The sequence below is a fragment of the Dasypus novemcinctus genome, chromosome 12, assembly GCF_030445035.2.
Source record: "Dasypus novemcinctus isolate mDasNov1 chromosome 12, mDasNov1.1.hap2, whole genome shotgun sequence".
In the NCBI taxonomy this organism is placed as follows: domain Eukaryota; kingdom Metazoa; phylum Chordata; class Mammalia; order Cingulata; family Dasypodidae; genus Dasypus; species Dasypus novemcinctus.
Genome location: NC_080684.1, coordinates 68,459,712 through 68,475,713, shown reverse-complemented (window position 1 = coordinate 68,475,713; position 16,002 = coordinate 68,459,712). Strand labels below are relative to the sequence as shown.

The 16,002-nt window shown below is 32.9% G+C and overlaps 1 protein-coding gene across 6 annotated transcripts in view; it reads right to left on the bottom strand.

The window, feature by feature from the left end:
- Window positions 1–16,002, bottom strand: part of LRRIQ1 (leucine rich repeats and IQ motif containing 1) — a 258,148-nt gene that overhangs the window by 142,526 nt on the left and 99,620 nt on the right. For 5 of the 6 annotated variants that reach the window (XM_058308508.2, XM_058308506.2, XM_058308512.2 and 2 more), the window contains 3 exons: window positions 8,864–9,043; window positions 6,262–6,705; window positions 2,975–3,185 (listed from right to left, as the gene is read on the bottom strand). In XM_058308508.2, the coding sequence (XP_058164491.1) occupies window positions 2,975–3,185; window positions 6,262–6,705; window positions 8,864–9,043 (835 nt within the window). The remainder of the gene's footprint in view (window positions 1–2,974; window positions 3,186–6,261; window positions 6,706–8,863; window positions 9,044–16,002) is intronic. The other variant, XM_058308513.2, reaches the window with a different exon arrangement.

The following is a 16,002-nucleotide window of genomic DNA, read 5'->3' as shown; positions in this document are numbered from 1 at the left end:
ATGACTCAAAAACAATAAAAGTTTGTTTTCTGATCACATAAAACAAAGAAAACAAACAAAATATATGAGAGGGTAAACAAGCTGGAAAGGCAGCACTTTAACACAAAGTTGCTGTCATTCCCATAACCAGGATTTGCAGGCTCTGCAATCTTAAGAGATGGCTTCCATTGTTGCCCTCGAGGCTGTCTCCATTTCAGCCATCTGGAAAGGGAAATATGTGAGGAGTGTCTATTTAAGATATTATGTAAGATAGGTGAGGCCTGGAAGTGGTAGACATACGTTCTCTTGAACATAACTTAGGAAAAGATGCACACCAAACTGCAAGGGAGGCTGAAAAATGTTGGGCTGTGTGCCAGAAAGAAGGAGAGAACATGGATTTTGGTCAGTAGAGTAGTCACCATCACATCCTCTATGAAATCTTCTCTTTCCTCCATCTAAATCCCAGGCCCTTCCTGTTCTGTTCCCTGGGTCTAGAATTCATGTTCTATGATGAGCAGTTTAAGAAACTAGATGATCATACCTAGCAGAAGGAAAATGAGGTTGACTTCAACAATTTTAATTCAATGAGGTTTACTCTAAGTTGCAAAGAAAGGCTGCATTATTCTTCCTTTTGTTACAAATACAAAGGAGGAAATCTTTGAAGCTCAACCAAGGGATATACATCAGAGATAGCCATTTTATGTGGTAATGAACTTTCCTTTTGAAAGAAGTTAAGCAAAGGTTGCGTAGTCATTTACTATCAATGCTGAAAAATGTATTGCTCATTCAATGAAAGCAGGAAGAAGACTGGACTACATGACATCTATGTTTTTTTAATATAGTAGAATAATACATTGAGGTAGTAAATGGAGGTTTCTTTCTTTTCCTCAGAATTTCTTGAATCAATTGCCCTCACCCCACTCCCACCATCATTCAGACAGTACTAACAGATTTTTATGTGAATTCTCTTAGGAGAAGTACAGTCCAGACAAATTAAGCCAATTGAAATACCATATAATTATTGGAACCATAGCAGAGATGATTATCTTGAAAACTATGGCTTTCAATAATAACAGCCAGACACTTGAGAAAGATGGTTGTCCCCCTTTATATGCCTATTCTTCAAGTTGCTTGTGCCAAAAACCTTAGACATATGCTTGACCCCATCTCTCTCTCATGCACCACACTCCTATGACCTAATATCAGCTTTACCATTAAGGTACACACACATGCCAGGAAGTAAATAAAAATATACCTTCAAATGTGATATTCTTACCAACCTCCACTCCACCACTCTATTCCATGTTTGTCTGGATTATTGCAATAGCCATTTACTGCTTCTACTTTGTCTTTTACAGTTTAATCACAAAATAAAGTAAACTTGATCATGCCAGTCTATTACTAAATTTAGTCCAATGGCTTTCCGTAGCATTCAGAGAAAAAAACAGTCTTTTCAATGATTTATGACTTAAAAGTCCTACTCTTTTCTCTATCCATTTCTCTCCAGTTGTACTGGGTTCATTGCTGTTCCTTAATCATGACAAGTATGGTTCTGCATCAAGGCCTTTAAATCTGCTTTGTTTTTGCCTGGAAAATTCTTCTCCCAATATCCTATGGATTAGTCTCCCTCACCAATTTCACATTCTCTGGTTTTTCCATATCCATACTATTAAAATGACCATTTCTCTCTGATATGCCCATCCTATTTTTACAGCTTTATTTTTCCCCTTAGTATTAATCACAATCTAACATACTTATTAATTGTGCACCCCAAACAAATGTAAACTGGTAAGATTTGTGTGTCAAGAAATATGTGCTGAATGAATGAAGGGAAACTAACTTTTTGTTTAGTTACCATCAGTCAATTTAGATACAGTACCATGAATTTACATAGACTTCAATATTTTATATTTATTTAGTTTACGCTTCCTTCTTCCATGAGAAGAGGTATCTTTACTATTTTCTTCACAGTTGTGTCTCCTGTACCTAGAACGGTATCTAACAAAAAGCATATGCTTAAAAATATTTGATGAATGAATAAATAAAATAATGAATATGATCAGGATGAATTTCATTTCAAAATCTGGCTTTGGTGAGTTTGAGCCAAATCTATATACTTGTTTTCTGAGTTGTTTATATGAAGTAGGTATTTGAAAGGATTTAACAATTATTTTGACATGCTTTTAAACATGCTCCAAGATATAGCTATAGTTTAATGCTAAAGATAAGTTTATTTAAGCATAAGTTTCTTCAAAGATAAAATAAGGTGAAGATTTAGGGAATTATCTCACATAAGTTATTTTTTTTCTTAAGCTCTTACTGTTGCTATAATATCCAGGTCAATATGGTTATTATCACACAAAGGAAAAAATGATATTGAAATCCAAAGTAAATTTTTTTTAAGTTTCAGATACTCTTCATGGTCTTCATACACATGATTTCAAAATTATTTTTTATTATTTATTTTCAAGCATGCCTAATTGTAAAACATAGGTGGTAAAAACTGGGGGAGAATAATCATAGATTTCTATTCATGGCAAAGACTAAAGAATGCTGAGAATGTATGTTTAATAGTGGTAGGTTGTATTCTTCACAATCATCTCTTCCTGCCCTTTGCCATGTGACTTACAGTGCCTCTCAGTAGGTGGAGTACATTCCCCACTCCATTATTGTGCTAAGCTGATCAAGTGAGAATTGCTTTGTCCAATCAAATGTTAGCAGAAGTGAACAAGACAGAGCTGAGTAGAAGCTTTAAATATACTTGTGGGGTTCAACCTGGTCTTTAGGCATGCGTATAGCATGTTCCTGTGTAGGTGATATTCCCTCAGCCTAAATACTGGGAAGGGACATAATCAACTCAACCTCTAGCCTACATATCTTATAAGTCATAAATTAATCCTTGAATTTGTAAGCCTCTGAGATTTGGGGGTTGTTATGCAGACTGCCATTATGAAAGATGACTAATGCACTATGTTACCAAAAGATTGAAACTAACCTGAATAAGAATAGCAGCCTTATCCCTGTTTTCTTGGGCATTCACAATATTGTCTGTGTTTTCTTTCTTTAAAATAATCTGGCTCTTGATGCAGGAACTTTGCGAAGATATCAGGGGTCCTGTTGCAGCATTATGTAGCCTTGTAGAGAAATGAATATGTCTGCGCACAATGTAACCACGCCAGTATGCCTGGATTACCACTGCTGCCATACTATTAAGACAGGAAAGAAAACCTTTTCAGTGTCCATAAATACATAGTTGTAGATTAGAGGTCCTTACAAGCTATATTTATAAACATGAACTGCATAAAGTAGTATTTAAATATAAGAACGCTTCTCTTTGTTTAAGTACAGTCACCAAAGTAAAAATAGTATGAATCTTCAAATCTGAAGAAGAGAAACAGGCCATTAGTGGGAAAAGAGTGTGGGTATAAGGGAGTTTTGTTTGTTAGTTTGTTTGAGAGAGGGAGATATTACAGAGTATTTGTATGATAACAAGGATACTGATCCAGTAGAGAGTAGGAAAAAAGACAGGATGCGAAGAGAAGGGAGACACGTAGAAGCCAACCTTGTGTTGGCAAGAGAAGATAGCAGCATGTGCACAATGGAGAGATAAGCCTTGAAGAATAAGAGGAAAGAGGTCCTCTCACCGTAAGAAGAATAAATTGATCAGGTCTTTATTAGCTTCATTTTCCTCCCTGATCATGGACAAGTATTTAAGTTGGCCTTACAAGCTTCCTATTAAATTTTCCTAACATTTCCCCAGGCCACATCTTGCTAATTTCAAGCACTATATCAATTAATATGGTGTGTTTTCTCTCCCACATCCTCTTACACTGCCCAGCAACATTTAGCAAAAGTTGAATAACAGCATATACTGATTATAAGTAGCATCTGATTGCTTTGAATTATTTGACTCTTTTTAATTGAATATACTGTATTTTTCCCTCACAGATTATTGCAAGAGTATAATCAAGGTACAAAGTATAGTCATGGCAAATTATTCTTTTTTAATAGTTCTTCAAATTTCTGCATTTGGATTAAAAGGTATATGGATAAATTATTTTTGGTGAACTCCCCTTCCTCAGTACTCCCTGGCATGTTTTCAGTAACTTTATAATCACCAAGCCCAATGGAATTTTCTCCATCATACTATTTGGGTTTGAGGCAAAGTAATGACCAAGCATTTTTTTTTCTCAAAGTAATATATTTGTGGGAAATCAGAAAGCAATGAGGTAACTATTTTCTATTATCATTTTGCTTTATTATTACTATTATCATATTTTCCATCATCTTCATTATCATCATTATCATTTTACCTAGAACAAATACAGACGCCTTCATCTATTCTCCTATGAATAGAAGATTGAAGTTAATGACAAAAACTGCTGGTCTAAGATGAACTACTGGTAGTCCTAATAATTGGAAAAAATATTCACATTCCAACAAATCATTTTTGCCTTCTAGGGTAAACATAACTTTATACATTTTGTTATGGATTTAATTCATATTCAATCATTCTATCATCAATTTGTTCATTCACCTATTGAACAAAAATAAGGTAAGGAACTTCGAAGTACAACAAAGGTTCTTTCAGTGATAGAAAAAAAAAAGAATCATAAAACATATTCACAGTGTATAAATGTTAAAAAATGAAGGGCTGGTAAGAAAACCATCTAACCTGAAGACAGAAGCTTATATTTCTCTACAGATACAAACACAAGTTTCACCAACAGTCCTATATCACCAAAATTTCTCAAGGAAAACAAAAACAAAAGGAAAATGACAGATAATTTCCTCAGAGACACCAACACATGGACTGCTTTTTACTACAGCTAAAAGCAAATAAAGGAGCTGATTTTAGTATTGCCTGAAAAAACAGCACACATTATTTTTGTTACTATTTTATTTTATTTTATTATTTTATTTATTTAGCAAAAAGTCTAATGCTAAACCATGTCTAGGAAACTTCAATGTAACAGACAGTGAATCTTCCTGAATCACTGAATGGCAGGGTTCAGCAAGTGGGTACACATTTGATTTTCCCTTTATTTTTCAGCTCTTTGGTTTATCTATATTTTCAGTTCTTCATCCTTTCATTATCACCCCTTGGTCATTTTATTTATCATGTACTGAGAGGTCCTAAATGTTGTTCATAGAAATTTCAATAGGCAATATCTGGAACAAAGGCAATAAATTAAATAAACTGATAAAATATAAATCAGGATGGAAGCAGCTCTGGATCAATCAGATGAGCTCCCATCTACCATACGGGAGGCCCTTCATTCATGGTCTGGGGCCTCCTTGGGAAAGCAGGCTCACCCACAGACACTGTGGAGAGTCTACTCAGCAAGGTCATGCAACAAGAAGGGAGACAAGCGAGAACACAAACACAGAAGAGCCCACAGCGAATGGACAGAGAGAGCAGACAGCAAGCAAGCCACAAGGGGGGAGGGAAAATACATATATAAATCAGGAAATGTTAAAACAACTTTCAATAAAATGATTTTTATATTATGATGTACATGTTAGTTTTAGCATATCAAATGATTTTACACAGTGCCTAGAAAAGAAATCATAGTTCACACTGTTAAATCATAAAAGAGTGAAGACTGGGAAAGAAAGTTTAGCTAATATGAGGTTTTATTCTCTGCCCTGTTCAGCCCAAGTCTTATAGGAAAAGCTGAAGCAGACCATATTTTTCTTTTGTAGGCTTGACACTAAAACTTCAAAGTAAGAAGAGCAAGAAAAATTGATGGGTTAAAACAAAAACTAATCATTACTGGCTCAAGAAACAATATAATCATTTGCTTTTTAAAAGTGTTTCTATTTAACAGAGTTGCCATGCGAAAGAAAGTTATAGCACATATACTTACATAGACGCTAATTAAATATTTACTAGATCAATTAAAAATAGCATATGCATATATATATTTTAAAATGAAATTAGATTATTCAAAACAATTGAATTATTTTTTGTTTTGTTTCCCTTGGAAAATTTATTTTAATTATTAAGAAATTGGACGGTAAAAACATAATTTCACATTTCTTCATTTTAAATTAAGTAACCAGTTAATTAAATCAGAAACTGATAATAATCAACCAAATAAATCTGTGTTTTAATTAATAATTTATGTAAATTATCAAAATATAATGAAGGGAATTAATTTGAAATACAAGAGTGACTTAAATCCTTTACCAAGTTATTATTTGTTACCATAGACTAAGATTACCCAAAAAATAGTAAACGTACAACTGTAAAAAATAAAATTGGCTTATAAAACTTACATTTTTTCACTATGTTCAATATTTTGGCAATTCTTCAGCACAGAACTTGTTACTGTTTCCATGAAAGGGATTCTTTTGGTGGGGATGACGCTTGCCTTGCTATCTTCTTTCTTTTGGCCTACTGATTTCTCCTGATTCTTTCCTTTCATATTTTCCCATATGGAGGAAGTTAAAGAGGAATGAATGGAGCTAGTGTTGATCCATTTCTCAGAAATGCCTGTTGAGGCTGGTCTATGTTCATTTGCACAAGAATTGAGTATGCCATTTTGCAGTAGCCTGTCATTGTTTGTAGGGGCCAAATGATTTTGCTGAGCTTCTGATTCATCTCTCTTGGTGGTACTTATATCTCCATTTTCATGTGCATATCGGTATTCATTGCTAAGTGTCATCAATTTCTTAAAATAATGGCAGAGATTTTCTGCACCATCCAAAGAGAATATATTTCTGCACAAATAAATAAGGAAGACATTAAATAACAAGAGTTATATCAGCAAATACTAAAGCTTGCTTAGGTTTTAAGAATTTCCTTGAGTAGTCTGGAATGAACATTAAACTTCACTAACACATTCATTATAAACTTAGTTCTGGCTGTTTATATTAAAATTGATCTCATTACTAACAATATTTATTGAGATAATTTAGATCCACCAGTCCAGACAAAATGTCTGGAATTTTTAGGAACATTTTTATTCTAGGTATTTTTGGTACAAATGAATGAGAAAAAGCCATACTTTATAACCATAAACATGAGAAATCATTGCTGCCTAAATTTGGAGAGGTTATTTATGAAATCAAGTTAAAATATTTCTACATTGACTTTTGCCACGTAAAATATTTGTATTGGAACTTTAAGCAAAAATATATATTATGGGAAAGTTTTTATTTCCATTTTTGTCTGGAAAAAATAATACATTGGAAAGAGAATTCAAATACTTCAACACAAAAACAGTTGTGATTCTCCTGAACAATTGTTGAATTTCTATTTTATGGAGGTTTTGACTTGGGTAATTAATCAAACTGTCATGTTTGTCAGATTTGAGGCTTTCAATAACAAATGTAAATGACTTTGCACTTGTATGAGCCTTATTCTTTGCTATATTTTACTTCTCTTTAATCCCTTTTATTTAAATTTTTTTTACTTACTTCAAAGTTATATTTTCTGATTACATTTAATATATAGTACAAAGCTGCCTCAAATTCTTTCTGAAACTATGCAGGATAGGAATAAATATAAATAAAATTTAATCATACCAAAGGAAAAAGTGATTATAATTATTTTCTAAAATGTAGAGATAGATAGCTCCTATGTTCAGAAAAACAATTATTAGACATTGATATTAGTCCTCAACTTTAGTTTTTATTTTTTGTATTTCATCCATTTTGTTGCTAATAATACAGAAAAGTTTCAATTAATTATAAGGTTACCAAAGTGTTTATGGTTAGGTGTTGAACTCACCACCATTAATGCCTTAAACACATAAAATATTTTCTATTCTCTGTTTTCAAGGCTAAAATGAAAAACACTTTTAATAAAAATAGTCCAAAGGAATTGAGAAATCTAAATTTCATCATAAGAGATGTCGAGTGATTTTTACACAGAAAATTGTTTATTACCACATGTACACAAATTGGTATTAATTTAGATATCCATAGATACGTGCAAATAACTTTAGTATTTGTTGAAAGTAAATATTCATTATCTAAAACATCAGAATTCTTTTTAAAGCTGTGAGATTTGTTTTAATCTGAAAATACTATATTGAAAAACATTCAAATAGAAAAATAACTCAAATAAGATGGGTATATGCAAAACTATAATTAGTATACATAAACAATAATTTAGCAATTAAGTTTAGGCATATTTAAGCCCACATTATTGTGTTAATTATAAAGGATATTCATCATAAGTGAAATATGACTATTTTTATTCATTTATTTCTGTTTTCTGGAGCAATGCAAATTTAAAGATACACTTACAGAAAGAGCAGTTATAATTAGTTCATAGTAATGAATTCAGAATTTGTGATGGGGTGTGGGAAGCTACTCACCTTCTGTGATTTAATATGTGTAGATGTTAACTGATCTTCTACACCATGCCCCCATGATACCTTAAAATATATGTATATGTATGTATACATATATATTAATATAGTACCTTAATATATAATGTGCATGTATGTATTCTAAGGGTTGCCTTGCTACATTGAAATTACATATTTATCTACTATTCTTTCGTTTTAATCTGTGAATCCTGAGGCTAGTACCTAGTTCTTAGCAAATGGTCTTGCCTGCAATAATTGCTGAATACATTCATGACTGATTACTTGAGTGACTAAGTGAATGAATGATTGCTTCCTGAAGTTTTGCTCATGCTTTCATTTATTTTATCTAATATTTTAGTATTTAACTACTATTTTAAATTATGTTCAAAATACATATAATATATTTCAAGGAATAAAAAGATGATGCCCATAATTTTTGTGTTTCCCTCAAACCCAATGTTCTAATAAAAAAAAGTATGATTGTATTAATCAAAATATTTTAACCAAGTGTAATGACAATAATTCTTTTTATTATAATAAGGGTAAGATTACAATCTTACCCTTTTCCAGTGATATAGTTTTCAATCAGTAAGTTGAATTCTTGAATTTGGGACTGACAAAGTGCAAGGAAGTCTCCCAATTCTAGCTGACAGTGTTCTTCAGTGTGGTTGTCTGAACAAGAATTTAACATTTCACCATTGAGAATCCTCAGAGCAGGTAAAATTTTAAGTAGAGAATGCCTAGTTAAAATGGAAAAAATCAATGCTCTTGAGAAAAGTTAATATTTATTATAATCATATGCCTATTACTTAAATAATACAAGTAAAGAGTATATATCTCAGAAAATGTTACTGATTTTGTAGATCAAATGATACTGTCAAATTTTTAACAATTTTGTCGTGTACACAGTAAGTTTTAGAGTTCTTGATTTCCACCTAAACTTTTCTTCTATAACACAAATGGGGTATTCAAACAGCTGGGAAAACAGGCTGGAATTTGAATTAAATAAAATGTTGAATTATGAAAAGAGTAATAATATGAATTAAATGTTTTTAAAAAAGAAGATAATTAAAATAAATTTACTGAAAGTATTTATTTCAGAAGGAGATGCAAATTCTGAGCACTTCTTGAAATAAAATATAATAAGAGTAGGGTTAAAGTAGGTAACATAGGAGATTACTCTGAATTTTTATGATCTGGGGAAAATAAAATTATGATATATCTCACCAAATCTTGCTAGTGATGGAAATAATACAAATCTTCAAGATATAAGCTAAAGTCTGGATCAATTTAAAAGGCTATGGCTTTGAAAAACTAGGACAAGAGCTTTCCATCAAGTCTAGGCATTTAGAATACTGGTATGCACAAACCTTTCACAAAGAAAGAATGGACCTCTTTTTACAAGGCTGCTAATGATTACAGAGACAAGTGGATGTCCTGAATGAGTCAAATCCCTTAGTTAAAAATTGAGAGTTCCTAAACGCTCAATGAGGGGATAACGAGGTAATATTTCTAAAATACAAAGTTTAAGAAAGAAAATTCCAAGTAAAGACCTAAAACCAGCTATTTCTTCTACCTAGACTATATAAGCACAGCTTACATATCCATGTACACCAACACAGCTTGAAATACAATTTTAATGTAATTTTTTTTTTATGACAGAAGAGGCCAATGAAGGGAAAAATGCCTAGTGCTCACCAAGTCATAATATAGCTCTGTGTATAGATAGGATGTTGGTACTACATAAAAGCTAATCACAAAAGAGGGATAAATACATCTCTCTCAATGAAAGCAAAAAGAGAAGGAACACAATCATTTTTCATTTACTGGGAACCCCGATGGTTAGTTTCCAGAAAAATAAAAACATTTTTTCTTACAGATATTCAAAGAAAGAAAGAAAGAAAGAAATAGGTATGGTACTACCAGGTAGTTTTCAGATGGTTTATAATGTTAAGAAGCTGAATGAGTTCTTTTGGCAAATATGGCAGGGGAAGGCTATTGGTTTAAGGTGTTGGATGTTAGGGGCATGCGGGACAGGGTGCACCTGAGGCAGGCTTATAGGGAGTGTACAGTGTTCATCTTGTCATAGTGTGTTGTATCAGGGAGTGCAGACCCACATAATGAGTGGGAAGGTGTTGGACTCCCATTCTGAGGAGTCCTGCTATGATCTCAAATAGAGGGGTGGGAGTTTCTTGAGAGCACAGGCAGTGCCTAATAGGGTAGGACAGGCCAGTATGTCAAGTCCTCAATGTTGTTGTAAGTAACTATGAATCTAGTCCCTCAAAGAGTTAATCTTGGTGGTCCTGAGGGGTCCTGAGGGGAGAAGGAGGGAGGAAAAGAACAGATGGAACATGGGACATTTTTGGGATGATGGAATTTTTCTACATGATCTTGCAAGGATGGATAGAGACCACATCAAACTTCATCAAAATGTATAAAAGTATACAGTCCAAAATGTAAACCACAATGTAAATCATTGAGCATGGTTAGTAGTAATGTTTCAATATTTGTACATCAATTGTAATAAATGTACCATTCACATGGAAAATATTATTAGTAGGGAAGAGGAGAAAAGGGAGAGGATGTTGGGTATATCGGAATCACCTATATTCTGCATGTGACTTTTCTGTAACCTGAAACTTCTTTGAAGAAAAAAAAAAAAAGACACTGGGTGAACAAATCGAAGTAAATGCCACTGTACATACAAGACAACAGATCTTACAGTGATGAAAGATACAATGTCAAAATTTTAAAAAATTTTATATATATAATTTTTCATTATTTCAGACTTAAAAAAATTTTTGTACTTGGTTATTTTTAAAACTATCATTATTATATCATTTTCCTATTCTATTCAGTTTTTTTGTTGGCTTCAATTTTGAAGAAGTTTTGGATCATAGAAGGGTTACAACAATGGCAGGAGAGGATCTTTGGTATGGGGTTCAGAGATGGGGGATGCATGGGAGGAAGTTAACCTTGGACATGCCTATAAGGTATATGAATGTGTTCAAGTGTTCATGGGGCATTGACATAGTTGGTGGAGATTCACACAGTAACCAAAAGAATATCAAATTACCATCCTGGAGAGCTCTGCCACATTCTCTAATGGGACAGCACAAATCCCCTAGTACAGGGGCAGTGACAAGTGAAGGAGGATGGACCATTGATGGGCTCTTGATTGTGATGACTGTACTTATGAACCTTTGCTTTTGAAATTGAAACTAACCATAGTATTATAGGGTGCCTAAGCCTTACCTCCTGAGAACATCCTTGTTGCTCAAACGTGGCCTCTCTCTAAGCCAAACTCAGCATACAAATGCATTACCTTCTCCCCAGTGTGGGACATGACTCCCAGGGATGGGCCTCCCTGGCACTGAGGGATTACTACCAAGCACCAACTAGCAATGCAACTGGAAAAAGACCATGACCAAAGGCGGAAATGGTAAAGACAAATGAGTTTATATGGCTAAGAGTTGGGAGTCACTTCAAAGTGAGTCTTGGGAGGTCATTTCAGAGGTTATGCTTATGCACGTCTCAGCAGGAACTCACTGACTGCCAAAGTACATATAACCTCAAATAGCAAGGCTCCTAAGGGAGCATCCACTGGTGGATTCTAGGGGTCTGCACTTCAAAAATATATCTTTTGCATGCATCCTAAATAATAATAACCACTGCACTGGGAAAAATAAACTATAGCATATTATGTTAAAGTCAGAAATGCTTGGGCTTAAATTAGAACCTTAAAAAACAACTCTGAAATTCTAATAATTTACAATTCACCTTCAGCTTTCAGGAAAAAAATCTTAATTGCAAATAGCAGCACATCCTATATATCAATAGTATCAAGAGAGTTTGCTTAAAGAAGAGATAATATAAGCCTGGGGCAATTATATTCCACTGATTTGTCCATTGATTAGCATTGCCACTTATTTTACATAAATGGTATGAAAGTTCCTTAGAAGGTGAAACAAAAGAGAAAACAATATTCTTGGGTCCTTGAATTTAGTGGCCATGTTTCAAATATATATAGAAATCACATTCTATCCAGAAATTATTGAAGAAAAATTAAGAGCATTTTAACCAAATAATGTAATAAAATCCTAGAGGTAAAAATGTTTGAATATGTTTTTATCAGATTAATGGGCAAATTATGGCATGTTATCACCAAATACTACCTTTGGACATGGTTACTGACATAGGTAATATCTCCAAGTACAGTAAGTTATAGGGACTAATTCTAGAGAATGATAGGTCAAGATGTTTGGATTTTTTGCAGTTGGATTATTTTTATTTTACATTCATTATCCTATATCAAAAAGTTTGCAAATAGTTTATTTTAGTCAAAATGTTTTGAACTTATTTTGGAAGTAAAAAATTTAGTTTGCTTTAACCTTCAAGACTGAGAGAGTATCTTGAAATCTGAGATTTATATAAACAATATCCCTCTTTATAATTTTTAGTTAAATTAACAAATAGCTAGCTGACATTCTTAACAAAATAGCAGTGCATGGATTGGCCTTAAATTCAAAATGCAGACTTTTTAGAGTTTATGATGCATATACGAGAAAGTGCTGTAAAAACATTGATTAATGCTGCAAATGAAGTATATTTATACCATGAGATCTCAACATTAGTTTTTCCAGCTGGGCTCCACCTATTGAAAGACTGAATCAATATTTCATTTAGTGAAAACTTCCTAGTGAATATTCTGTCACTTTAGAAGCTCTATTAATCATTAATGCAATGAAATATATTCCCAAAAGAGATTTCAAACTGAGTCTGTGGATTAAGTTTTAAAAAGTAATTTTTTTTAGAACATCAATTTTTTCTGTATTATCACTGGCCGGACATGAAAGTAAGAAGCCAATTGGGAAAATCTATAACTAATCCCTTTGTTGGTATCATGGGGTTATATAAAGTTCATTGGAACATACTGCTTAAAGTATGAGTTGATGCTATCTTTTAAAAAAATCCATACATATTTCATTGATTTCTAGATTTTAATCCCTTCATATAAATGAATTTCTTACAAAAATCATGAAGACTGTATTACACCAACTGTTCTAAGTGAAATTTGCTGGAAAAATTTTCCTGTTGGGATTACGCTAGTCCACAAAAGTTCATTTAGACATAGAAACTATAATAGCCAAATAACTGTACATATACAGCCTATTTTCTTCATTATTAAATATTTCTGATTGAATATTTTCTTTTAAACTCTAAAGTAGGTATGTGTACCTCATAAGTACAATAAAATGTGAGTATATATCTTTACAATATAGTTTATCAAAATATTTTCCCACAAGTATATTTTTAATCAACTGTTTATTTTCCATAAAACCAAAATAATGAAAAATAAGTAAATTCAAAGATTATTTAGGCCCTGAGGGCTGTTTGGAGTTGTTACAACTAGCAAAATGTGGCAGCTTTTTGGATGGACACTGGGATCATGCTATGTCAGCAAGAGACTTCATGTCCCACATGTCAAACACCTAATAGAAAAATCATGGTACCTGAAGTACTTGATCTAAATAATGGGCTCAACTACTTACTTTTATTTTGCCTATAAAGTTATTTGGGAAAATAAAGATAGCTAATATTTTCATTATGAAAATATTGCCAGACAAACAGTATCTTCTAGATATAATTACAGTTATTTTTATATGGGAAGTTTCATGTTAAGATCTGTCTCCTCTAGATGAGAACCCGAAACTCTGGGATAAATACTTTGAACCCCATTGAAAAAGAAGCACTGCTTCAGAATTTGAGTAGCTAGGGACCTCAGCTGCTTCCCATTTCTGTTGATGGAAACCTTCACACTGACTGGTGAGATGCCTAAAATTTATTTAGGTGGTCTTTTCTCTCTCTCTCTCCCAAACACACACACACACATACATATACACATTCTTTAAATAGTTGCAATTTCTAAGCCCTTGATTTTACATTAACTAATTGTAATTTGTCAGTTTCTCCGGAAACTTTGAAAATATAATAAACACTAGGATTCCCTAAAAGTCCAGAACTCCAGGTTTAAAACTCCTGATATAGATAATTATCATGAATCAGTAATGACACCATGATATCAATGGCCAGTTTACATAATATAGCATTTTTTAATCACTAAAGTAAAATTGAATGAATTCAACAGAACAACTGTACAATAAGTGCATTTCTTCAAGCTTTAACACATTCTAAAGTAATTTAATTCACTAATGTATTCCTTTATCCATGTTGTCTTCTATATGTAAGGCACTGTGCAAACTCTTTGCAACCAGTAGGAAAATACTAGACACATTTCTTGACCTTAGAGATATTATTTTTTTAGAGAATATAGGATTTTACATTATTTCATTCTGTTGCTTTTGTTAATAGATTATGATCAAAATGTCTTTACTGGGAAGATCTCATGGTCAAAAGTCAGGATACACAAACTTGAGTGGACTGAGGTCAGTTAACACAATGCCCTACTGCAGACACAAGTGTTGAACTTTCTTTACATATATATGCCAAAATACACTCCTCTCCATCTTCCAGGGTCTGCTGCTTCTTTCCCTGGATAGCTAGTCTATTAGATAATTATGCTTCCTTCTCTTTTCTTTAAAACTGCAGTTGTGCTCTTGTATCAAGTGATGACAAGTGATGAAAAAGCTCATAAACTATATATACAAGGTGCCTCAAATATATCCAGATTAAGAATTGAGCATATGCATCAAGGGACAAATGGTGAAGATTAATATAAAATGTAAATAAGGGAAGTGACTGTTATTCTCTCCCTAGGATATGAGGTGAAAGCTGTATCTCTGAGAAAATAAGATGCCAACCTGCTCAGACAAAGAGCAAGAAGAAAGCCATGTGCTTATAATAAATTGGATAGGATGCAAGAGAACCCACCCAGACATTCTCTAGGCCAGAGATTTTGTATCCTAAAGATACCCTGGGAGGTTAAAAGATCTTATCGACCTTAAAGAAGGGAAAAAGAGTATGCTCTCATTACTGGAGACCAACCAAGTTGTTTTTAATTGCCTCTCTGAAATCATACCTGAGTTAGTAAACCTTTGGAAACTACCCTAAAATAACTTCGACCTTGAAGCACTGCCCAATTTGCTCTGGAAGAATTCAGAAGTGTCTGGGATAATGTCAGAAATGTATTCAGAACTAAAAATATAATCTCCCATTTTTCTAAAAACTAAAGAAATCCCCACTACCCAAAGAAAATATTTCAGAACATGAAATATATGTTGCTTTTTCATTGAGAAGTAAAACACTTCAAAAGAAAAGGGAAGCCATGGGGGGGGGGATTTATATGTTTAGCATAAAAGGGCAAAAATAATAAATATACTAAGAAAAAAAATGTGGTCTTATGTTATGAAATCTACCAATTATAGGAATAGCCTGTTTGTTTTTTAACCTTAATAGTAATAGAGAAGATTAATATTGGTCAAACATTATATGTAATGGGAAGAACAGAAACCAAATCAAGGAAGAACTCTACAAAAGTTTCTTTTAAGAGAAAATAGATAAAAAACTGAGGAGGCAGGTCATCTATGACTATCAGGAAAGGACAAAACACATAAGGTCAAAGAATGCCCAGTCCTAGAAAAGAGAAAGATGCATGTTATTTATTCAATGTTTCCATCTCTGTCAAACTCTGTAGTTTAGAATTTTAGGGAAACAATCTTTTAGGTATTTTGACATTTTG